The sequence below is a fragment of the Spodoptera frugiperda genome, chromosome 2 (genome assembly GCF_023101765.2).
Source record: "Spodoptera frugiperda isolate SF20-4 chromosome 2, AGI-APGP_CSIRO_Sfru_2.0, whole genome shotgun sequence".
NCBI lineage: Eukaryota > Metazoa > Arthropoda > Insecta > Lepidoptera > Noctuidae > Spodoptera > Spodoptera frugiperda.
Genome location: NC_064213.1, coordinates 5,693,714 through 5,718,190, shown reverse-complemented (window position 1 = coordinate 5,718,190; position 24,477 = coordinate 5,693,714). Strand labels below are relative to the sequence as shown.

Here is a 24,477-nt window from a genome sequence, read left to right as displayed (position 1 = left end):
GTATTATCCCTAAAGCAAACTAGGCTAGCAAACATATGCCTAAGGCGTCAGGTGACAAATGGACAAATACTGGATATTCATCCATTTCGAGTATTTATCTGAAAAATAGCCCATAACTTCTCACTTCACAACATAATCTTCCTAGTCTTCAGCCAGTTAAACTCAATAAAAAAGTACCTAAATCATTTTAATTTTTTACTGGGCACACTACGACGATATGTCAGTGTCACGGACGTCAATGTCAATTCGTCAGAAGTCAACACGTCACGAACGATGTTTAGCAAGGGTCTTTAGTTTTTGTAATATTTTATTCGTATAAAATACATTTCAAAACAGTAGACCGTCGTGTTGTTTTGTTTCAAATCATCTCTATTGCGTCAGCAGACGCTACCTAATTAAAACTGTAAGCATAGCATTATATAAACTAGATTTGTGACTTCAAATTACTCTGTATTAACATTTTCTAAATTGATCTAGAAAGTAACAAACATTAATCAAAACGGCGGGACGAAACAGTATGCGACGTGCCAGAGATGGGTATCAGTATCAGCCAGTGCCAAGAGTGGCCACAGATGATGCACTGGAATTTGATAACAATCGAATGGCAGAAGAACTAAGTGACAAAATATCTTCACTCAAAGACATATCTATAGAGTTGGGCAATGAAGTACGTTATCAGGAGAAACTATTGCGTGGTCTCGACGATGATGCTGACAGGAGTGTTGGGTTTCTCGGGAAAACTATGGGCCGTGTACTAAGACTGGGCAAGGGAAATCACAACTACTACATATTCTACCTGTTTCTATTTGCAATATTTGTTTTCTTCTTACTTTATATTGTATTAAAATTTAGGTGATGTGATCAATATATTTATTTTCTATCCATAACAATTCATTCCTGTGTATTATGTAAACCATTATTCCCATGTAAATAAAGATCTTGGAAGTTTATTTTCTTATTTTTTAGTCAATGGGTAAAAACAAAACAATGTTCTAACAAAAAACCTATTTATTACAACTAATTAAACATAGTATCACTTTCATTACAGCTGTACAGATCACTTAAAATGCTACAATAATCTTCACCTACAATCATTCTAGGTACAGCAATGAATAATCTGCAAGAATTATTCAACTTGGAACAACACCTCGCAGTGTCTAACAATAAAGCAACAACACCACATGCATTTTGTAACTTTGTTTTGTCACAATATGCACTTAAATCATCCAAGATTATAACTGAAGGAATGCTTTCCCACTCATGAAGTGCAGAAATAATTTCTATCAATGAATTCAAACTTTTCACATACATAAATATTATCATTTTCATATAATACTTGTTGAGAGACCTCAAATCTTGAGATAATTCTGGTAATTCAGTTAATTCTTCCGATGAAATGTACAAGACTTTCCCAGTTTTTGCATGAGATAAAGCTTCTTCAAATAGTTTTTTGCGGTTTGTACTTGAATCTTCAAAATAAAAAGTACAATTAAATTGTTCCATTGTATCGCTTATACAGGCTGCCAAGCTTAATTATAGACGAAGTACTTATTTGGTACTAGATTCAAGATTAGTTTTTAATAATCATATTTATTTTTATATAAATATAAGTAAATAAAAACCTTTGAATATTTCATCTCTCTCACTCGTTCATACAATTTCATTGACAGTGACATTTGTTTGGCAGCAATGGAAATGTCACAATCTATTTTTTTTATTTAGCTCTATAGAGATTCGGCCTTTTAGCACAGTATAAATTGAATTGTTCTTGACGTTCCTAAGTATTTTTCTTACTCAAGAATCACACGCTGATTTGTCTTCCCGAGTTTTACTGGCTTACCTACATTTAGAGATAGTTATCCCACGGTACTAAATAGGTGTGTAACGTTTATTATCAGCCTGTTAGGCCTCGGCCTCGAATTTTGCGGGCAGCGGGGCGGCGGCGGCGGCGGCGGACCCGTTCTCGAAACTAGCGGGCAGATCGCGCAGTACTACAGCGGTGTAGTGTTGTGTTCGTGGTTGTGTTGTCGAGATATTTGTTTTTATTAGCGAACGAAATCTTTTTGATTCAAATTTATTCCTAACGCTCGATTTACTGTGGGCAAAAGAAGAAGACCTACTATAGGGCAAGGAAAATAAATGGCGAGTTTTATCGAAATTATGAAGAACAGAGACAAAATCCCGACAAATTCTACGACGAAACTATCAAGAGGGATTTCAGTTTTTGCTTTAGTCTTCAATATTCAGTTCGTTTTTTATTTCTTCCCATAATTGGTTAATTTTTCTTCTATTTTTATGGTTCACATCTTTGCTGTTCCGTATGGGTGTCCTCTCAAAGATTGCCGAAATCATTTGCTCTTGCACGTCCGAGGACATTTTGATACGTCACAAAAAAAAATGTAGGTACACAACACTATACTACAATGCAGACGCGCAACGCGGGCGGTCACCGCTTGACTGGAGTGCACCGCTCGTTGCCCGCTCCCGCGCCGCTGTTTTCGAAAACCGGTCCATTTGATTATACGCATAAGATCCTGCCGCTGCCGCGCCGCCGCCGCCGCCGCCCCGCTGCCCGCAAAATTCGAGGCCGAGGCCTTACAGACTACATTATAATAACAGTGGTGAAGACAGTACAGCAGCGTAGCTTACCTCAAGATGGCATAAGCATTACTGTAGTGTATGTAATTCGGCTGCTCAACCTATCCAGTTCAATAGGTTTTGTGTGAAAGAAATATCAGTACATCTTAATAAAAAAAAAAAAATATGTATTAGAGGTATAGGAAGGATAATTCATGGAAATAACGTATCCTCTTTGATAGCTAAAAATAAAACAAACATAATACCTATTATACTATATTTTATTGTAATTATATCATTATATTACAAATCTAAAATAAAGACAACTTTAGACGTCACCACATTTCTCATATGCTGTAGCTTATTATAAGATCTTATCCAATAAGAATTTTCCGTGTTGGTAGTCAAGCAAGGTGACTTCCCTTTGGGCATTTATTTACAATTTGTAAAGTACCAATTTAGAACTTGAGAGTTCAATAAGTTTTTAGTTACACTATAAGGGAACATATTTATCGAGACGATAAAAAAAATAGACCTGTACTAGATACAGCACGAAATGAATGTCCTTACGATGCAGAGTAATGAATATTATTCTATGTAACTATAATTTGAGTGCAGATATCTAGCTCATATTCTCCGCGAATTACTAGCAATTACTAAGTTCGTAGGCTCACAATATCCAAGCCTTAATGAAAGGAAAACAATCGGGTAAAAGAACATGTTTCTTAACAATATTATATAAAACACACTAGAAAAGGGTAACCACTTAGCATTAGAGCTATTTTTGTTAATCAAATTAGCTTCTTTTAAGAAGCCTACAAAGGAAGTACAGTTCAATATAAAAGCATTTAATTTAATTGAGGATAAATCATGTGGCATGAATCTACAAATTTGATTATATACAATACTAGAAACTATAATGTAAATCAGAGTTCATGATGAAATGAATAGAATTCTAAACATATTTTAAAAATATGTTTTTGTTAATCGTAGGGATGATGGCGAGGCCTTAAACCGATAGCTGGCTAGCCGTAAATGTAGAGTTCGAACATCCATACAAATAAAATGCACAAAGGTGTGAAAATTATATTCCATCACAGTCCATATATGTATCTAAGAAGAAAAATGTCAACTGCTTATTCGTCATTCTTTTTATACAGAAAAATATCTAGCTCATCATCCCTTGTTTAAAAGGTAGAAAGAAAATCTTACCTATAAGCTATTATACAAACTACTTCTAAAACAATACTTACGTATTGTTTAATATTAACTTGACTTGTTCTTAGACTCATTTAACATTGCAGCAAAATGGAATCAATAAAGAAATTATACATAAACTTTACATAAATTGTGTAACAAACATACAACCTAAAAATTAGCCAAAAAATTACACATAGTCGAAAATTCTCATGGCTACTATAGCTTGTACATTACAGCCGCAATATTCACTCTTATTCCATTTCGTGGCAATGTAAATTGAGTCTTAATCAAAGTTGAGAATACCCAACTCCTGAAGGACACATACTGTAATAAGTTTTATTTACAGCTTAGTGGCAGTCAGTCTTGTATTTGCTGATATATTTTACAGAAAACTACATCAGGGCCGTGTTACATCCACCAATGCTTATCCAATTAATAAACTGCTTGTCAATTCGATGTACTATGTTATTTCTTGGTGCCCATCTGATATTTGGTTAACACTGTCTTATCAATAGTTTATTAAATATCAAATTGACAACAGAAACTCAGAAACACAAATCACAATCGTAATACACGTTTGTACAGAATACTTCACGATGTAACCAATCTGTGTGTATACACACTTCATATTCAGACATAATTATAAATTAAAAATTGTATTAGGTATGTACCTTAAAAACGTAAAGAAAATAAGAATTCGACATTGCATGATACTATTCCGTCATAATGAGGTCTAACGCTTCAAAGCTTGGGGCTTAGAGAACAAATACTTATTCATATTTGATTTCCTCTAATAAATAGTGGTTCATCACATTTCGAATTGGTCAAATATTTTATTCCTGTGCTTTACTAGCTTCTGTTATTGATTCATACTGTTCTTTATCAAGTTCAGTCATTGTCAAACTGCCATCAGGCAACATAAGTACCACCCTTCGTGTTCCACCTGTAACAATAATTATAAAAGTGTTACATTGAATATACTGATACATTGAATCTATTTAAACTAGTGCATTAATAAGATACAAGAAAATAAAAGTAAGAGGCAATAAAAGTAGCTTTCTATAAATATTGACTTTTGATAATACTGACCGGGTGATGGTAGGTCAGCCTGCAGTAGCTGCGCGATGACCTGCGTGGCATCCTCCCCGGGCTCCCCCTCGACTTGCACGGCGACCTGCTGCAGCGCGGGCGCCGTCTCGCCTCCGGGCATTAACTGCGCCAGCTGAGAGGGATCGATCGCCAACACCTCCTATGGGAATGTCTCACTTGAAGCTACGGAAATACTACGTGACCCATATCTTCGATCAACAATTTGAAAATGAATACAGAAATTTACATTATTAAAAGCTCCATTTATTACTAGTCCCATGTAACGAGGCGTGAACCTAATCACACATTATTACCAGTTGCCACTCCAACAACCTACCATGCTATTTATTAAACATCAATGTACTATGAATTCTTGATCTAATAATATTCTGACCTGTCCATCCTCTCTCGTGACGTACATGACGTCACCGTCGCCTTCAACTGCGCCTTCCACGCCCTCTACGGCACCTTCGACTCCCTCAGCAGCTACAAGTAGCGTTTGACCTGCTTCATTTTCGCCTGCGACCTATTGAACGTAACATGTTATTCATAAGAACTTATGTGGAAAAGACTGCAAAATGTACACTGACTTCATTTATTACTCAGTTCTTTACAGTACGGTAAAATATACCTGATATAGGACTCCATCTTCTCCTCTGATCATGATAGGCGTGTGTCCTGAGTGTAGTAATCCAACCTCTTCACCGTCGTCAACTCCAACTCCCCCTTCTAATAATTGTTTGACAGCACTGGCCTCCACTTTTACTTCCGTACCATCTTCATCAGTAAGTACAGGAAGTGAGGGTTGAGCACCATCTCCTTGTACCAGCATTCCAGTTGTGCCACCAGGAGACATTTCGACCTGAAACAAATGGGCTCACTTAATAGCTATAGGATAAAATTTGAATGAATCCATCTATTGCTAAGTTGTTCACTTAATTTTTCTAGTATGGCTGAAAAAAGGAAATGAAGGAATAAATATAAAAATCGGTAGAGTACCTTCATAAGCATAGTACCGGCCAGCGCTTCGGGGGCTGGTGGTGGTGTTGGCGGCGGCGATGGTGTCGGCGGCGGCGTGGGCTCGCCCTCGGCGCGCGCCAGGCGCCGCCCCGTCAGGGGACACAGCGTCAGCTCGCGCTCCGGGCTCGGAGGCGGCAGCGGACCCAGGTGGCGCGGGAACGGATCCTCGATGCCATCAGACGTGTCAGATGACGCATCCGACTGCAACCATACCACAATATTTTATTTTCGTTCTATATAAAACACAACACTATAACAATTGAAATCACAAACACACTATAATGTCGGCACCTACTAGAATGATAGCAATTCCACTGAAAAGCGAATGCATCACAATAAAAAAATCAACTACTACTTGAATAAAACTGATCTACGACTCACAGGACAGAAGTCTTCTGGATTCATCTCAAAACGCTGATGTTGTGCACCAGGAAAACGAAAAGAAATAATGTAATAATAAAAATATGCTAACCTGCTCGAAGTCTAACACAGGAACTTTGTCACGGATCCGAACAATGTTCCCGCCGGCCGTAGCTACAGAATAACCGCCGCGGCCGCGCCCCCGGCCTGACCCGCCGCGCCGCAGTAAACTGTCGCCCTGTGCAGTCAATCTCTTTGTTACTCAATCGTTATTAGTGTAACTTATTGTTAGTATGAAGCTAGTTAATTTTCTAGCATGATATTGTTAATCACTTCTATTCCTTACTTGACTGGATAAGGCAACATTAGAGGGCATTGAGGAGAGTAATGGTTATACATAAAAATATGAAAAAAAAAACATACACTACTACATACTTTGAACTAATTCAATTTCTACAATGACTAAACATTTAGTTTACTACTATTTCAACAAATACAATTATCTCACCTGTGCCAGTTTCTTGTTGAGTATGGTGACAGGTGACTTTCCTTCAACCCCTTGTCCTGCTGGTCTTTGAATAGTGCGCTGAATAATCTTTTGTCCTGAAGGAGTAATTATAGTCTTCTCTGTCACTTGCTGTCCTCCAGAACCATAAGTTTTCTTTATCTGTGTGGCAAAATAATATTCTCAGTAAATTGTTGATGCATTTCTTAAAGAACTAGTTATCAAATGTACATAATGAAATAAATATTAGCATATTTCATAAATAAAATATTATAATTTTACCTGTGACGTCATTGGTGTGCGGATAGGGGATGTCTTCTTGGCTTCTTCTAACTTTTTCTGAAAGTAATGATTGTTTTGTTATATTTTCTGGTATAGCTCACCTATAAATAACATCATGCATATACATAGAAACAAGTAGTACCTGTTTGGCTGCTAATATCTGTTTCCGAATCACATCCTGATCTATATTTAGACCCGGTCCTAATTTCCCAGGCGAATCAATCTTCATAATTCCTGAACTCTTCGACATTATATAGACACCTGGTAAAAAGAGTTACTATAGTTATACAAACTGTAATGTTAGCAGCAAAGCCAGCACATACATCGCTGTTACAAACTGATATCAACAATCTCATTCCAAACAATTAAATACCTGTGGTAAGATTAGGCATATGCTTAGGGTCAACTTTAATGACGCCCTTTATGTTCGGCATGCCTTTTCCCGCAAGACCGAGTGATTTCACCAGCTCAGGGTCCAGAGTGGACTTGGTCGGCGAAGATTGACCATTCAGCAATTTCTTGTCAGCTGAAATGTTTACTATGTTAAATATTTATCAGTACTGGGCCTTGCTATTTTAATGAAACAATGACTAAGTGTTATGCATAAAAACTTGTTTAACAATGAGTGAGGTAGCTGAAACTGTATGAATCTTTTTACCTTTAGTTGAGTCAGGGTCAGAGTAGTCCTCATCTTCACTAGATAATTCCTTTTTCACTTTCTTGGCAGCTGGTTCACCATCCTCAGCACCACACCATGCCTTGACCTGATCTAAAGCGCGAACTTTACTTGTGCGCTGAAGACGCCTGTAAAATAAAAAAAGTATTATTGCTAAAACAAACCAATGAAAATGTATTTTTTTTTATTCACACAATTCAAACAACTTTACTATGAAAATTCACACAGAGCAATGTTAATGTTATGTGTCACATATAAATTAAATCATATGGTACATACCCAGATGGTGTAACAGCAGGACTGTCAGATTTCTTTACCACTTGCTTGACAACTTGAGGCAAGGGTGTACTAATTTGTTTCACCTGAAAAGAAAATTTAGAATAAGAATATAGTCCACTACAACAAAACGTATAGTGCATTAAGGTCTATACTATTATTTTTATCATTTCACAACTTTGTTAGAAATATGTATTCATTTAAAACAATATTCACCTGTACTGGGTGCTGCTGCTGTTGTTGTTGCTGAGCTCTAAGAGCCTTCAGCTCCTTCTGTCGTGCCAGCTGCTTTTCAAAAGCCTCCAATAAATGTTTACAAGTCTCCATATTTTCCACTGGTTCCCAAGTATTTTGCTCACTGAAACATTGAACATTTATAATAAATCTTGCTATTTCATTTTGTAACTGGACAAAATATGAAATAAGTAGTTAGTGTAATGCTTACTGTGGATATCCTTCCCATTTGAGCAGGTATTCATACTGCTTCCGACGTGGATTAAATCGCTTGGCCAAGATCTTCTCGACAACATATTCTCCAGCCTCAGTTGGATCGCCCTGGCGCTCAGTACGACGCGCAATCCGCTCTTCAGGTGGTACTCGCTCTTGGGCATTACGCACAGACTCATTCAACTCCTAGAAAAACATCAAAACATATTGATTTAGGTTCAGTTAATACTGTAGAACACCACCCCCATGAAAACAAGAAAGCAGTGAGTAATCAATGTGTGAATATAATTATGATTCATTAGAAATTCTGTATTGTATGTTAATAATAATTATAATTTATCTTTATCATAAACAGAATATGTCATGATATTAGATTTTTAGAAATTTAGATTAACTTGGTAAACAAATACTAATTGTATCCTATAATACTTGTATTGTCATAAAATTCAAGTAAGTACCTTAGATTTGTTAAGATTTTGTGGTATTGGTACTTTTTGGACATTCTTCAGTCCAGGGCTAGCTTTAACAATATCGTCACTTTCTTCCCCTGAGGGTTGTGTTTCAGAGTCCTCCTGCAATATTGTGTTAGTAATGAGTGTTAGAGATAGCAACATGGATAAAAGACAGATAGACTGACATATAAGCATACCGGCTTGGGTGTCTTCCTCGGTCTGCCTCGTCTCTTAACTTCATGCTGTACTGGTGTTTGAACAGGAACCAGTTGATCTTCGGTCTTAACTTCCATCTATATTCAAATAAAAAATAATTAAAACCACAATATCCATATAGAAGGAACGTAAATGTTTGAAAAAGAACTTACAACTTTAGCATGTGCAAATTTAGACAGGGCCTGTACATTAGATCCGGCTGTAATCCAGGCAGTCCTTTGGGCCTCCGCCATGCGGCACCACTGTTGGTATAACTTCCAGCTGTTGTCTGTATTCACAGTGGAGCCATCTCGGACAGATGAGCACTTCCATAGAAGGAAAGCCCACACTTGCGCTTTACTTTCATTCTACATGTGAGAAAGAATACATACAAGTTATTATTTTTAAATCTGAAATAGTTAGTGCATAATTATATTATAATTTCTTTAAATATAGCATACTCACACTATCTCTAACTGGAGATTTTCCAGTACAATTGTTGGCATCTTTGTGTTCTTTAAAATCCTCAACAAAATGGAATGCTGAGTGGCACTGGCCACACACCAAAACATCTAGAGTTGCCATTTGCTCATGAGCCTCTGAAAAAGAGAAATTAAAATAGTATGTTTTGTTTAAACAGTTGGATACAATGCTCTGTATTAAGTTCTGTGGCAATAGCATGAAGCAAACAACCCTGCTTCATAGATATGACACTATTTTAATAGACTTTCAATTCCTTTAAACTTGTTTAATATAGTGATTAATGTACCTATTAAGTTACATTTCTTAACTATATTAACAAATTAATTGGTTCCCTTGGGAGTCAATTACATCAAAATTAATTATTATCATTTAACAATATAAATTAGCAAACCTACCTATTAAGAAAATAATGATTTTAGGAAACAATTAAATAGTAGTATAGTTGATATGAATAGTAGAATAGTTGTTTACCTTTCAGAGCTGTCGGGTTTTTAGTTAGCTCATCTGGATTTCCCGCCGGCACCTCTTCAGGTGGCGTCTCGCCTTCTTCTACCGAAGTCATTGTCGAGTATACAGACGACGCTACAAAAGAAAAACACTATGCAGTCTTTACATTTAAAGATTATTGTCATCCAATCTGGTGCACAGTGCAATACATTTCAGATAACCTTAATTTACACCGGCAAATTCCCGCCAACTCATATCACATAAATAATAAAATATTGACAGATTTCACAGTCATAAGAAATCATTAACAGGAAAATACAATTCTTACACCATCTATTTCAAGAACTGAACAAATGTTTAATCATTATTATCACAAAAATAATGTATTTGAACTCCCGTGACACAAATCAACGCTCATTGCACTACACTGCCATCGTTGCGATAAAATTAGACGCTTCTGTTATAATCACTTGATAAATATGCTAATATTTAGGAAATTTTATTATTCAATTCACATGGATTTTAAATAAATTACACCATCAAGACAATGTCACTTACCAAAACAATATTTTTTTCTAAAATAATGAAACTTTTCAGAGAATGCAACGCAAAACGGAACAAATCACATCAACAATCGAATGTTTAATGAGGATAAAAAACGTTTCGCCGACACGCTCAAGCCGCCACCTAGCGATCGCCGACAATTGTTGTTCTCCTTTAATCCTAAACGTGTAACAGCCAATGGCAACGCGCCGATTTAACGGTTCAGCCAATCAGCATAATGTGTTTTGCTGAGCATACTATAACATACCTGCTGTTTCGTAATAGCCACTCGGTTTGGCCGACATGTGGTACTTAACCACCATGTTTCGCCGACAAACCTTAATGCTGTATTGTAATTCTGTAATTTGTTCACTATCTAGTAGAAAATTCTTGTTTATTTATAAATCATACAATAAATAACTTATTTAGTCATAAGATGGGTCGAATAAACAGTCAAATGATTATGTCATTCCTTAATTTAATTGCATTATTTAATATTTTCTGACGATGAATGTCAGCTTTTACAAGTGATGACTACCTAGATAAATGAACTGATTCTAGACATCGAACATAATTTGAATATATCTCATAGAGATTAAGTAGAATGATAATTAAATCTTTGAGTACTTCTGACTCTTCTGAGTAGATTATATTTCGGTTAAAATTATGTACGAATAATAAAAATATTATTAGGTAAGTACCTAACAAAATCCAATCAGTTCCTCGAAACTTATCACAAAAGAGGATTGAATATTTATTTCGATAAAGAAGATGTAAAGAACCGACTGAATTTAAACTTAGATAGGTACATACCTACGACCTAGGTACTAAATACCTACCTAAGTAGGAGGTAGGTACGTGTTAAAGCACTCTGCTCCGTTCCCTTACATTTAAAGGAGAGGTAAGATTCGTAAGATAAGTAAACCCAATCTTACGAGATAGTAGTAAGTGCTCTATATTAGGCACCTATTTAATTAGACCAGCCAGTAATCTTCTCTATTTACTTCTTTATAATAAATCCATTTCTGCATCTTTCTCCTTACTTTTCCCAAAATATAGGTAGGTACCTAATTTGAAATTGGCACTCAATCTTAAGTCAGGTAGGTAACAGATTTGGCTGTTTTTGCATATGGAGCAAATACGTACCATCCAGCATTCAACAAAGGGGATACCTACTACATTCTTGATTAGATCCGTTGTCAGATTAAGACTTCTGATTATGAGTATCATCATTATCATCATCATCGACTCACAACCAGGATCCACGGCTTATGATATCAGTGGTTAAGTAGCGTTGAACGGAGAGATAACTTATATCCATTCCATGAGGATTTTTTGCTTACCGCGTGATTGGAATTTGAAACCTACGACACAATACTGGACAACCAGTTACTCAGCCAAGAAGAATAAAGAATAATTAATAGACGACATCGTGAAAACAGTAATTTAGACAGCCAGCAACAAAAAGATGTTTTCCGATGATTCCTTGACGACGATGACCACTCTATCAAGAGTAAAAAGAAAAACTTACGTACTAGCTTACTTATGACCTGCAAGAGTAGTAGGTATGGGCTCGCTGTCATTGCAGCGGTAAATCCCCTCTTTGAGGAGTGGCTTGAGAGGTGTTACGACGTCCGTCCTCACAGACTGCCTGACGCAGGTGCTACCGGACATGGGAGCTTCGGTAGATTCCTGATTCTGCTAGGGCGGGTGGAAAAAGTCCTGGTGTAATCACTACAAGGATCGCTCGTGGGTCACGGAGGCGCATATGGTGGTGGTGTGTCCTGCATGGGCTGAGCATCGCCGTATCCTCAGGAACATGGTCGGTGACGGTGACCTCTCGCGTCTGGCTGACGGGGACTTCTGGGGTCTGCGGACGGCCAGCAAGGGTATTTCGCCGCACCTTGAAGAGGCATCTGATCACCACAAATAGGGCCCAGCAGGGCCGATGCCGACCCGGGGCTACGGACCGCTTAGTGCGTTACCGATGCTCCATCTCGAAAAGCGGCAGTAGATACTCTCTTCAGTTCAGTCTAATACGCCCTTTCGCCTCGTCCGAGGCGAGAAAAGTAATTGGATAATTTTCCCGCCTCAAAAAAAAGAAGGTACCTGCTCCATAATTACTTAACAAAAGATTTTTGTGAAATTATATTTTGATCATACCAACTTTTAACAAAACTCAAAACAGATCCAGTCTATCTAGATTTTTCTACGAACTTTCTTGTCATTTTACTAAAGTTCTATTAATAAGGATACCGGTTTAAAATTGTTGAACGAATAAAATTAGTGTTACCTACTTCGATTAATTTATTGCATTTCACTTGCTGTAGTTCCATGGGACGAAATCATTATTACGGTATTCTCGTACAAAGTGATGTAATAGGTAGGTAAAAAGCTAAAGTGCATAAGAAAATAGAGCCAATCGCATTCATTACGCATCATTTCCGCCCCCATGTCGATTTACTGCATACGTCCATTTCTCTTTGCAATATTCAGCAACCTTTTACCTATTAGTACTAGGATGTTAGATAAATGAAAATAATCAAACAAATCTACAATAGAGCATTGTACCTATGTAGGTTTCAATCTTTCTATAGTAGACCTTTAGCAAATAGGTATCTAAATGGAACTCAATTCCATAGAATAAGCAACTTCATACAATAATATTGATTTAGAAAATCGTGTAATCACAGTCATTATAAGAATAAGAATACAGACTTTGAATTGGGTACCTACACAAATCCCATAGCAATAGCTAGGTAGTAGGTATAGGTACCAACGATACCGGTAGAAACGCTATTCAATTTGCCAGTGTGGTTAATTTCATACAATAGGCATGTACAATCAAGTGCACAGATTAATAATAAAACTATCATGACATATTCGAAGTAAAATCTAAAAATATACTTCAACAGTTATCAATAATTTTGAAACTACTATTTTCATCACACGTTTAATAGCCAGCCACTGTAGCGTTCTAGTTCGAACTTACTTTCGCATTTATTTTATGAGACCAAATCATTATTAAATCGCCATTGCTGTTGTGATGCCGTGTAGCTGAACGTTAGCGACATGCATCATGAATACATTTATTGCATAAATATGAGCATTTAATTCAAAATTTAAAAGGAACGTCCATTGGTTTCGATTCTTATAGTTAAAATTATGTAAAATATTTATTCTATTAAGAAAAATTAATACATCATGCTGTATATTACAGCATAGTGTGCGTGTGCATTTTTCTATGAAATGTAAAGTATCAATTATTAAAGTCCAACACCCTCAAGTAAGTAAGTATCAAAATGAGTTCGTCGAAGTAGTAGTAGAGTAAGCCTTAGTTAGTATTTGTTGTTTAGTCGACTAATTTAGTTTAACGAATTGTATCTTACTTCAGTTTAATCATGTTTTATTACGAGTATTTTAAACGTAAGACATTTTTTTACTATTCGGAATAGATTTCAAATTCAATACAATCAATATGATTTTAATTTGATATTTTATTTTTATTTAGAATGATGAACGAAACTATTTTAGTCAATTATCAAATCTCTCTACTAAAAATCATGTCATTGTAACCTCTAAAATTTAGTAAATTTTTCATCTGTGAGCTATTTCACTTCGTTCGTGGGACGCTTCGCGCCGTATAATTTATTTTTTCGTATTATTTCTTTGTATTTTTCACTGAGAGACGAAGATATATTGTGACTGTGTTATAAGAACTCAAGACTATCACTTTCGCGTAACATTCGTGATATAATTATTGGCAATGTCAGGAATAGCGAGTGCACGTTTAGCTGAAGAAAGAAAAGCCTGGCGCAAGGACCATCCCTTTGTAAGCGACATGATTTCTGCAACGGATTGTCTTTCAGTTGTTTGTTTAGTGAAAAGTGCGTGATCAAGTGTCTTGTGTGTTTCAGGGTTTTGTGGCCAGACCTATGAAAAATCCTGATGGATCTTTAAATCTCATGACATGGGAATGTGCGATCCCTGGTAAAAAGGGGGTTAGTATTTCTAGAACTTTTCGAATCTTTTAACATATCACTTCATAGTGCTGTTCTGCTAAGTTAATGTAACTTTGTAATGCATCACTTTTCTACAGATGACCTAACAAAATGTATCAAACAAGTGGTTCAACTATTCTAAAAGACAACTTTTCCGTTTACAGACGCCATGGGAAGGAGGTCTTTATAAGCTACGTATGATTTTCAAAGATGACTACCCATCAAGTCCTCCAAAATGCAAATTTGAACCTCCACTGTTCCATCCCAATGTTTATCCATCAGGAACTGTTTGCCTTTCACTATTAGATGAAGAAAAAGATTGGCGCCCTGCAATCACAATCAAACAAATCCTCCTTGGTATTCAAGATCTACTTAATGAGCCTAATGTAAAAGACCCTGCACAGGCTGAAGCTTACACAATTTACTGGTTAGTATACTACTTTAAATATGTTGTTTATTTAATATACCAATCAGACACAAGTATTATCTTAATAAATGAACTGGTAATGATGGCTCTTGTTTTTTTTTCCAGTCAAAATCGATTAGAATATGACAAAAGGGTTCGAGCACAAGCACGTGCCATGGCAGCAACTGAGTGATGCGGAGTAACATCAATACACTCAAGTGAACTACTTGCCATCAATCAGCCATGTTACAGAAAGCTAATCATAACTAAATAAGCATTTTTTTTTACAAAATAGTAAGTGGTGCAGGTGTGTAATAAAATATCATGTCGATTGTATTGGATCATCTTACTATTAAGGAATATGAGTTAGCTCTCTGTAACAAAGCTATGCAAGATAGTTCATGTCAGTGTTATTGTTGAAATGTTCAATGACTTCAAGTATTATGAATTATCTATGAATAATTCAACAGTACATCTGATTTTATTAATATAGAGATTCCAATAAACATACAAGCCATTTCTTCTACGTGCTGTTCACATTATAGAAGTAATGGTTACTCTTAAGGTTCATTTTATTTATTTGTAAAGTTGCATTGAATAAACACTGAATAATGAGTAGTAAGGCTTAATATTATGTGAGTGTCCGACTTCTTGATTGAAAATCTCATATCTTGATTTGCACATAGAACTAATTGTGAGGATCTACATGATTATTTTAAACTATTTTTGTATTTTTATGTTAGTAACATTAATAAATTTCTCAAAAGTATAACATGTCATTATGAGATTTGTTTGCTAACTACCTTTGTGAAATAATTAAATCTTTCGCCATATCAGATCACATTCCTAATATAAGTTTTGAACAATCTGTTCTTGAAATATTTTTTCCTAATAAGATCCTATAATCCTATTATAAAAATAAAAATGCAGGCTACCAACATAATAGCAAAGTAAACTTATATACTTCTAAATTGATAAAGTTTTATGTACAATGCTAAAAAAACAGGACATTTAATATCCTTAAATAAATATAATTATGTTATTCCTATTAGTAATGCGTTGAATATTCGTATCTGTATCCGCCGAGACAGATATTAGAAATATCCGCATCCGGGAGGATAAACAAGATTCGTATTTTTTACTTTTCTTGGGAGTTTTAATAATAAAATTAATGAATGAAAATGCTGTGATATTCATCATTAATTATCTCATAATAATTCTAAAAATAACATGTAGGTAGACAGTCGTTTTGTAATTTCAACACACAAAATAAAAGTACTACCCGCGCAATGCAAGTTGAAACATGTTTTTCCTGTTGTGGCAGTAAGCATGACGTCAAGGTCTAGCACGCCGATACCTATTCCTACTGGGTGAAAAATAATCGTATCTTGACATTCATTATATAAATGATCAGGCACATCACTAGTCTATAACGAAAATCTAGGAAGATCAAGTTAGTCTACTTTCATAAGTAAAAAAAAATAGTAAGAAAATTACCAGTTTGCTATAGCTTGCTGACTTTGTAAGTGTTTCGTATGCGTATGAGGTCTTTGGAGTTTTGCTTAGCATTAAACTCAGCTGGTTTGTCTGTTTCTACTATTTCTGTGTGTTACTGTAAGATAAATTAATAGAAACCGTATTTTTGTCATTAAATCTACAAAACAGATTTCTTGTTGCAAAATTGAATATGTACGAGTAGGAATATCCAATAACATGTTTGTCGGTATCCATAAATAAAGTAAACTGTTACTTTACTAGGCTGTTTTGGTTTTAGTACAGTTTATTAGGAAGTAAGGGGTACTGAAATGCCTTTTGACCAATATCAATTCTTACCATTGACGATTAGCTATTACCTATTTGTATATAAATATAACTCATATTTTTTATACCAATATAAAGTAGTTTAAACAAGGATTACTTGCTTTTAACTTCAAGAAGATATAAAACTGAAAGTTATAAAAAAGACTCAAGAAATATTGAATTAATGAATCAAAAGGTAGGTATCCAGTTCATAGACAAATAAAAAAAAAACATTTTCCCTGTCAGTTTAGTCTATGTAGTCTGTCACTGTCAAGTGTCAATTGAGTGAAACTAAGTGTCAAATATTGTGTACTTGTGTCCGTGTATCAGTGTTATTTTGAATTGTTAATATTTGTTAATTATTTAGAATTTGGATTAAACATCACTGAACTGAACTTGTAGGTTTGTAGGCTTAACTGATTTGGTTTGGTCCCTCGATATACATAATGGCTGACGACGAGCAAGATACTAAAGAGTACCGGTGGGAAACAGGTTATGAGAAGACTTGGTAAGTCCATTTGTTTGTAAGGATATTTTTATTAAAAATATGATTAGATTCGTTGCTAATTACATGTTATTGTTAAGGGAGGCTATTAAAGAAGATGAGGATGGTTTGGTGGAAGGGTTGGTGGCGGAGTTTGCACAGAAAGCAGCTCGTAAGGCCGTTGTTCCTCGCCGTGGACCTGTCAGGCTGGGAATGATGAGACATGTTCTCGTGGCTGTGGATTGTTCTGAAGCCATGAACTCACAGGACCTTAAGCCGTCCCGATTTCTTTGCACCTTAAAAGTAAGTTGTTTAATTTTACTGCATCACTCATTCTTTGTTTGTGTTGAAAATATCATCACATTTTTTTTTGTTAAAAGTAAACATCATATTCATATATATTTGAATCATATTGGTTTGTAAACAAAATCAATATGGCTAACTTTTAATCAGTATTATTCTGGTGAGCATGAGACACAAGGTGTTTTCTTTTGTCTCATATAGGTACCCATAGACTAGAATGGTTTACTTAAAGACTAGACTGAAAGGTTGACTAACTAATGGTTTTATATATCTGTAGTTATTAATAATTTTATTTTATTTCAGCTACTGGAAAAGTTCATAGAGGAGTACTTTGACCAGAATCCATTGAGTCAACTTGGTTTAGTTTTGATGAAAAATAAAAGAGCAGAGAAACTGACAGAACTGTCTGGTAATGTTAGGAAACATTTAAAAGCATTGCAAGGGTAAGTACAAGTATATAATGGACAGTTGAAAAGCTAATTGATTTAAGCCAATTTCTTTTTCATTGTTCTGTTATTGATTTTATCATCATCATTATCATTGTCATATCCAGCACTGCTGAACATCTGTCTCCATCAAAGACTTTCTGCATTATTTTTAATATATAGTATTATAAGATATTAATTCATTCTTGAATTCACATATACAAAACAGAGCAAGACCCGGTCATTCAAACCATAGTAGCTAAAATTGAAAGAGTTTGATAATATGAATTTTGCAATTTGTTTGTATCATAAGGACTTTGTTGCTTAGTAGAAACAGTCGCTATTTCAACTAGATGTTTTGCAGAGTTGTGGTTCTGTAGTATTCTGTGGTGTACATGCATAAAAACAATATAAACCATAATACTTATGATTTATTTTTATTATTTTTTATAGTTTGACAGACATGGCTCTTACTGGTGAGCCATCATTACAAAATACGTTGGAGTTCGCCGGTCGAGTCCTCAAGCCCTTACCTGCACATGCATCAAGAGAGCTGCTAGTGCTGTTTGCATCACTCACTACTTGTGATCCCGGAGATATAAACACCACTATACAGGTGCATTGAAACATAACAGTTCTTAGAAAAGCTTATAGTAATTCTTGACTGAGACTGCCTCGTTGGTCGAGTGGCCGCAAGTGCGACTGCCGGGCAAGAGGTCTCGGGTTCGTTTCCCGGATTGGGCCAAGTAATACGGGGCTTTTTTCGGTTTTTCGAAGATTTCTTAGTGGTAGCACGGAGTCTGGAAATGTGCCCGGTATATAGCAATAGGCTCACCACCTATTACATGGGACAGAGAGATAGACAATTTTTTTAATATAACGTATTCTTTCACCTTTGCAGGCTTTGAAAACAGAAGGAATAAGATGTTCAGTGATTGGTTTGGCAGCAGAAGTAAGGATATGTAAAAAGTTGTGTCAAGACACTGGCGGAGAATATGGGGTAAGTGTTTCACTGACGTTTATAACAAAATTTTGTTTCTTAAATGGTATATTTCGTGGGTTACTTTAGCTGAAATTTTTCAAAGTCAAAGCATTTATTTCAGTTAATCCTGAATTAGGCACTTTTGAAACATTGAATTGTCCGTCAGTCTGTCTGTCAATAAAGCAAGGTTTATTGAATTTGGTGAGTTTCCGATATTTCGGCACTGTTGCAAGCGCCATGATCACGGATAAAGTTCTAATTATAGTGTTAGTGACCATGTCAGTTTAAAAACTTATAATAAAGCAAGGTGCTCGTTCCAATGTGTGGCTTCGAATGGAGAAGAACGTGCATGAAACTCCATTGTTAGAAGAATATAAATAATAGAAGTGACTTTCTCGGTCCCTATATCCCTTTGTATGATAAAATTTTTAAAACTACGCAACGGATTTAGATGCAGTTTTTTTAATAGATAGACTGATTCAAGTTGATGGTTTATATGTATAATAATACATGCATAATATACCACCATTGCACTCATGCGAAACTTGGGCAGGTTGCTAGTGTATAATAAATCAATAAATAAATATGGGTACTTCTACAAAAGTTGGGCAACTTGATGTCATCAGTCGATATAAGAAATATTTTTGTATATTTTGTAAATATTTCTTTATATTTCATTTTATCTAGGTCACTTTAAGCTGTCCACTCAATTTTAGTTTTATTTTTAATATAAGTTATAAAAATAACGTAATCGATAAGTCAAAATCATCAGTACCTTGGCTTGTCACCACTCCCAATTTACACCACATATTAATTTTTTCTCGAAATGTATACAATTTATAATGAATCTTACCTCTGAATTACAAACTTAGAAACATCTAATAATCTATATTAGATCAATTTAAAATAGAGTTAAAACAATAATAGTATAAAATTTACGTTTATACGTTGTCTTCACTTTTACTCGTCAGTTCCGTGTGCAATATTAACATTCGAAATTCCCGCGAAACATCAATGCTCATACGTCAAGGCCATCGCTCAGTAAAGTATAGGTGGTGAAGTTATCTACAGACGTCATTTTGTCCCGCGCCGCGATTTCAAAAACAGTGGCAGCGAGCAGGCTGCGGCGTACGCACGTGTTGTTCCAGTCAAGACTTCAGTTCCGTGGTGAGTAATTATTTCTCTATTATTATATATTTTCCTGCAGTTTAATTAAAATAAGGTATACTTTGTTATAATGTTGCATCTTACTAACAAAATTTACCCGTAAAAACGATAGTTTGAATTATAACCTAGAATTTGTGTCCTATTCATCAGTACCGTGTCGTCAGTTCTATGTCCGATGCTTCGACACGGAACTGACGTATCGCCACGGTACTGATGATTTTAATGCCAGGGCCTTTAAATTTGGATAGATATCTACCAGATCTACCAGAAGTAGTTTCGTATTTAGTTGTTGAATCTAACAATAGATGTAACGTAGATCGTATTTGTAGTTTTATTAAGAGTAGATCTAGCTTAACTAGTTTACAAAGATCAATAGCATATTTACAGAGATTTATACACAATTGTAGAAACAAACACAACAAACGTTCTGGTCATCTCACAGTGCCAGAACTTGAATCTTCTTTGAATTTAATTTTACATAAAGCACAGTCAGAAATGTTTCCTGATGAATATAGTATTTTGAAGAAGGGAGAAACATTGCACAAAAAGAATAGACTTATTTCCTTATCCCCATTTATAGACCCCAATAACCTGCTACGTGTTGGTGGTAGATTAGACAATTCCCCATACACTTTCGATACAAAACATCCTATTTTATTATGCAGTAAGCACCATATCACTAAATTATTATTTCACACCTTTCATTTAAAATATTTACATGCTGGTCCCCAGCTCTTATTAGCCAATGTTAGGCAAACTTATTGGCCTTTGGGTGGCAGAAATCTAGCCAAAGCTACAGTGAATAAATGTGTTCGGTGTTGTAGGTTTAAAGCGGAAACCGTGCAACCCATTATGGGTCAGTTACCTACAACTCGAACTGAGTTGGAATTTCCATTTTTGCACTGTAGTGTTGATTACGCAGGGCCAGTGATGATAGCGGACAGAAAAGGCAGAGGTTGCAGACTTATGAAGTCTTTTTTGGCAATCTTCATTTGTAACTCGACTAAAGCCTGTCATATCGAGCTCGTTACGGCACTATCCAGTGAAGCTTATTTAGCTGCTCTTAATCGCTTTGTGTCACGTCGGGGGAAACCCCAAAGTATTACGTCTGACAACGGCACAAACTTTGTCGGAACTTACAATGAGCTTTCAAAATTTTTGGTACTTTCAGACCTTGAAGGTCAAATAGCTCAGGAAGGCATTGAGTTTAAATTTGTACCTGCCTATAGTCCTCACTTCAATGGCTTAGCTGAGGCAGCCGTTCGTTCTACTAAACATCACCTTAAACGGCTCCTGCAGACCACGCACCTTACTTATGAAGAAATGGCTACATGCCTCACTCAGATAGAAGCTATATTAAACTCCCGTCCTTTGACTCCTCTATCCTCAGAACCTCTCGATTTTTCCGCTCTGACACCTTCACACTTCCTTATTGGACGGCCACTTAATGCAATACCACATCCACAGGTATCTGATGCCAATATTACTCGACTGGAGCGCTTCAAGAGAATAGAGCACATAAGGCAGCACTTCTGGCAACGATTCTCCCTCGAATATGTAGCTCTACTCCAGCAGAAGGTGAAGTGGCGATCGTCGAAGACAGAGCTTAAGATAGGCTCTCTTGTCCTGATAAAGGATAGAGCTCTTCCTCCACTACTTTGGGCCTTAGGAAGAGTCGTCAAGGTCTACCCTGGCAGCGACGGCATCTCACGAGTCGCTGAGGTGAAAACCAGAAGGGGCACCATTAGGAGGGCCTTTAATAACATTTGCCCACTTCCAGATTTTTGAAGCATTACTTCAACCCGGGCAGCATGTTGGGAAGCGAACCCAACAAAACGCGCGGCCATCACGCATCGGCGGCGTGTACACGTCATGCGTCATCAGCTGGTGGGGAGCGGCTCCGGACCACCACTTGCTTCTTCGGACACAACCGCGACGGACCCCTCAACCGCTCTTAAAGATATTAATGTTTGTCCGGGACTTTTTGTACTTTATATAATTAACGGCATTTTTAGACCAGTACACCTATCTTGATACAGTCCACTATCTTATTTTATTCCCCGTCTAAACATACACTAAGTACTTAGTTAGTTTAAATGTCATTTGATTTAAAACAATGTGCCATTATAAAATATTAGTTTTGTATTTAATATATCTAAAATTTTCTATGAATTGTGTGTTTTAATCAATTCCATGGTAACCTCGTCAGTTCCCTGGCATTCAAATTTACAAAAATCGAAATATCTCAAAAACTAATTGCTAAAGTGACTGGCCTGATTCAAAATCGTATCAATGGTTATCTTACCTACGTCCTAATAATAAAAAACTGTTTATTTTTCATCAAAAACTTAAAAAGCAAAATGAGGGTAAAATTTGTCCAACTTTTGTAGAAGTACCCATATGTTGGCTTTTCTAGGTGGTGTTAGATGATGTCCACTATCGTTCCCTGTTACTAGACTCCACGAGTCCGCCACCAAGGGCGCGGGCGTTGGACGCAGGTCTCGTCAAGATGGGCTTCCCACATTCAGCTCCACAGACCAACCAGACTGACCCCGGGACCAATGCAGATCCACCCATCACTGTTTGTATGTGGTAAGTGAGGTTAACCATAATTTTGCATTATAAATTCTTCACCAAGCTGTTCGTAGAGGTTACTCAACTAGTTTCAAGCCACGCTAGGGACCTATAGACATGAATACGCATGCTGGTTATACAAAAAAAAAAAAATACGAATGTCTCATCAAGGCTTAAAAAAAATTGATTTCATAAATAATAAAACATGTTAATATTTATATTTTTTCTAGCCAGGTGGACAATAAAAAATTGTCATAATTTCCTTTATTAATTTTGTTGAATTTTGCAGTCATCTAGACGACGGTGAAGGTGTGGGCGGTGAAGGGCACCTGTGTCCGCAATGTCGCAGCAAGTATTGCTCGCTGCCCGCCCAGTGCCGGACCTGTGGACTTACCTTAGCCTCGGCGCCTCATCTAGCCAGGTATGATATCCAAATAAATATAGAACCTTCAAACCACTGCTAAATTGAACATTCTTGTACTAGTCATGTGTTGTTTTTAGAATATTTCATATAATTAATCAAACTAAAGGATGGGATTGTTTACTTAAGAATGTCTTAACGGAACTGTTATTTGGTAAACAATTTTCTTATGATTATTATTTATTTTCTAGATCATATCACCATTTGTTCCCTGTTGAGCCGTATGAGGAAGTGGCGTACGAGGGACAAGCCCAATACTGCTTTGCCTGCCTTAGAAACTTTACAGATATTGACAAACAGGTGAGTGAGATAACAATACATTGTAGCTTTTATTATTTATTTTCTAGTTTTTATTTTATTTTTAAGTTTTGTATATACGTGATTTACATGAGTCCAGGTACGACAAGTAAACATCTGTCGTCCGTCAGTGTCGAGGAACTAGCTAGTTTTATATCATGGTTAACAATTGCAATTGATAAGAATGCAATCGTAGTTTACTTTGATGCAATCAAATTGGTTAAAGTCTTGCACTGATCACAGTCGACTCGAAAACATGGTTAATCTTTAATATAAAAATAACTCGACTTTTCCTTCCTGACGCTATAACTCTGAAACACACGAACTGATTTCCACGGTCTTGTATTTGTTGGATAGGTCTCGGGCTCCGTGAGGGTTATAGAAAATTCAGGAAAAAATGTAAGAGGAAAGCAGGAAAACAGGGTAATATCATTGGTGGTATTTATTTTCCCGTTTTCTAGGAGAAATAAAATAGGATAGTTATAATAATAATTGTGGGTTATTAAGATATATTAATTGGCTTGACGTTAATAGTTAATATTTTTTCTCTTCTCATGTCCTAGGTGTATAGATGTGGGCGGTGTCACGAGTTCTACTGCTGGGAGTGCGAGAGTGTAGTCTCGACGACTCTACACGTATGTCCTGGCTGCGCGTCACGACCTCATCTCTACCAAAGACTGCCTGACTCTTCATGACCGCACCCTACGAGAATCTAAATAACATTAATTATTTTTTACGTATCTGTTTGATGTGGTTACTCAACTAGTTTCGACCCATGCCTGGGGCGCATGGATCAAAACTGCGATGTGCGTTGCGGACCCAACTCAAAATATTTGTCACACTAGAGTTATATTACAAGAACTAAACTGTGGTAATAACCTTATGTGTGTGTGTAAAGTTTCTGATAATTTTGTATTATATATGTTTACTGTGATGAATTAAAAATGATATTGTTATAAACTTGATTGTTTTATTTAGTCTAATTCCCTATGTTGTTCATCTGCAGCTTTACACACGGAATTCATAATAATATAGTGATGGAAATCACATAAAAATTCGTTCAGT

General features: G+C 36.1%; 4 protein-coding genes across 13 annotated transcripts; 3 read left to right on the top strand and 1 right to left on the bottom strand.

Moving 5' to 3' along the window:
* Positions 1-233: 233 nt before the first annotated feature.
* LOC118268954 (BET1 homolog) lies at positions 234-950 on the top strand. Its single transcript, XM_035583790.2, has 2 exons — positions 234-403; positions 478-950. Exon 2 carries the CDS (start codon positions 518-520, stop codon positions 854-856), a length of 339 nt encoding a protein of 112 aa, XP_035439683.1. The 5' UTR covers positions 234-403; positions 478-517; the 3' UTR covers positions 857-950.
* A 1,890-nt stretch (positions 951-2,840) lies between these two features.
* Positions 2,841-10,727, bottom strand: LOC118268910 (uncharacterized). Of its 10 annotated transcripts, none has more exons than XM_035583711.2 (20): positions 10,568-10,727; positions 10,034-10,144; positions 9,545-9,678; positions 9,253-9,447; positions 9,082-9,177; positions 8,891-9,004; positions 8,431-8,618; positions 8,202-8,343; positions 7,989-8,071; positions 7,692-7,837; positions 7,407-7,559; positions 7,176-7,294; positions 7,034-7,090; positions 6,755-6,913; positions 6,359-6,484; positions 5,866-6,087; positions 5,498-5,728; positions 5,261-5,392; positions 4,867-5,026; positions 2,841-4,720 (listed from the first exon to the last, which is right to left on the bottom strand). In XM_035583711.2, exons 2-20 carry the CDS (start codon positions 10,122-10,124, stop codon positions 4,611-4,613), a joined length of 2,658 nt encoding a protein of 885 aa, XP_035439604.1. In that variant the 5' UTR covers positions 10,125-10,144; positions 10,568-10,727; the 3' UTR covers positions 2,841-4,610. The 10 variants fall into 10 exon arrangements, with proteins under 10 accessions (XP_035439604.1, XP_035439608.1, XP_035439598.1 ...); XM_035583715.2 differs by having other exon boundaries at positions 4,867-5,023; XM_035583705.2 differs by lacking the exon at positions 10,568-10,727 and adding an exon at positions 10,231-10,519.
* Positions 10,728-14,146: 3,419 nt separating this feature from the next.
* On the top strand, positions 14,147-15,738 carry LOC118268950 (SUMO-conjugating enzyme UBC9-A). The gene is made up of 4 exons (XM_035583785.2): positions 14,147-14,384; positions 14,470-14,553; positions 14,718-14,980; positions 15,086-15,738. Exons 1-4 carry the CDS (start codon positions 14,319-14,321, stop codon positions 15,150-15,152), a joined length of 480 nt encoding a protein of 159 aa, XP_035439678.1. The 5' UTR covers positions 14,147-14,318; the 3' UTR covers positions 15,153-15,738.
* A 1,310-nt stretch (positions 15,739-17,048) lies between these two features.
* LOC118268935 (general transcription factor IIH subunit 2) lies at positions 17,049-24,372 on the top strand. The gene is made up of 9 exons (XM_050703814.1): positions 17,049-17,267; positions 17,345-17,546; positions 17,850-17,989; positions 18,425-18,587; positions 18,873-18,971; positions 22,537-22,712; positions 22,984-23,115; positions 23,307-23,415; positions 23,976-24,372. Exons 1-9 carry the CDS (start codon positions 17,206-17,208, stop codon positions 24,105-24,107), a joined length of 1,215 nt encoding a protein of 404 aa, XP_050559771.1. The 5' UTR covers positions 17,049-17,205; the 3' UTR covers positions 24,108-24,372.
* Positions 24,373-24,477: the final 105 nt, after the last annotated feature.

Bases quoted from the DNA above. Each gene is read 5' to 3' on its own strand.
- LOC118268935 (XM_050703814.1), top strand. From the start codon at position 17,206: ATGGCTGACGACGAGCAAGATACTAAAGAGTACCGGTGGGAAACAGGT. The intron at 17,268-17,344 runs GTAAGTCCATTT...GTTATTGTTAAG, and splicing joins ACAGGTTATGAGAAGACTTG to GGAGGCTATTAAAGAAGATG. The intron at 23,116-23,306 runs GTATGATATCCA...TTTATTTTCTAG, and splicing joins TCGGCGCCTCATCTAGCCAG to ATCATATCACCATTTGTTCC.
- LOC118268910 (XM_035583711.2), bottom strand. From the start codon at position 10,124: ATGACTTCGGTAGAAGAAGGCGAGACGCCACCTGAAGAGGTGCCGGCG. The intron at 9,178-9,252 runs GTAAGTTCTTTT...ATTTGAATATAG, and splicing joins AATTTGCACATGCTAAAGTT to ATGGAAGTTAAGACCGAAGA. The intron at 8,072-8,201 runs GTGAATATTGTT...TTTTCTTTTCAG, and splicing joins AGCAGCAGCACCCAGTACAG to GTGAAACAAATTAGTACACC.
- LOC118268954 (XM_035583790.2), top strand. From the start codon at position 518: ATGCGACGTGCCAGAGATGGGTATCAGTATCAGCCAGTGCCAAGAGTG.
- LOC118268950 (XM_035583785.2), top strand. From the start codon at position 14,319: ATGTCAGGAATAGCGAGTGCACGTTTAGCTGAAGAAAGAAAAGCCTGG. The intron at 14,385-14,469 runs GTAAGCGACATG...TGTGTGTTTCAG, and splicing joins GGCGCAAGGACCATCCCTTT to GGTTTTGTGGCCAGACCTAT. The intron at 14,554-14,717 runs GTTAGTATTTCT...TTCCGTTTACAG, and splicing joins CGATCCCTGGTAAAAAGGGG to ACGCCATGGGAAGGAGGTCT.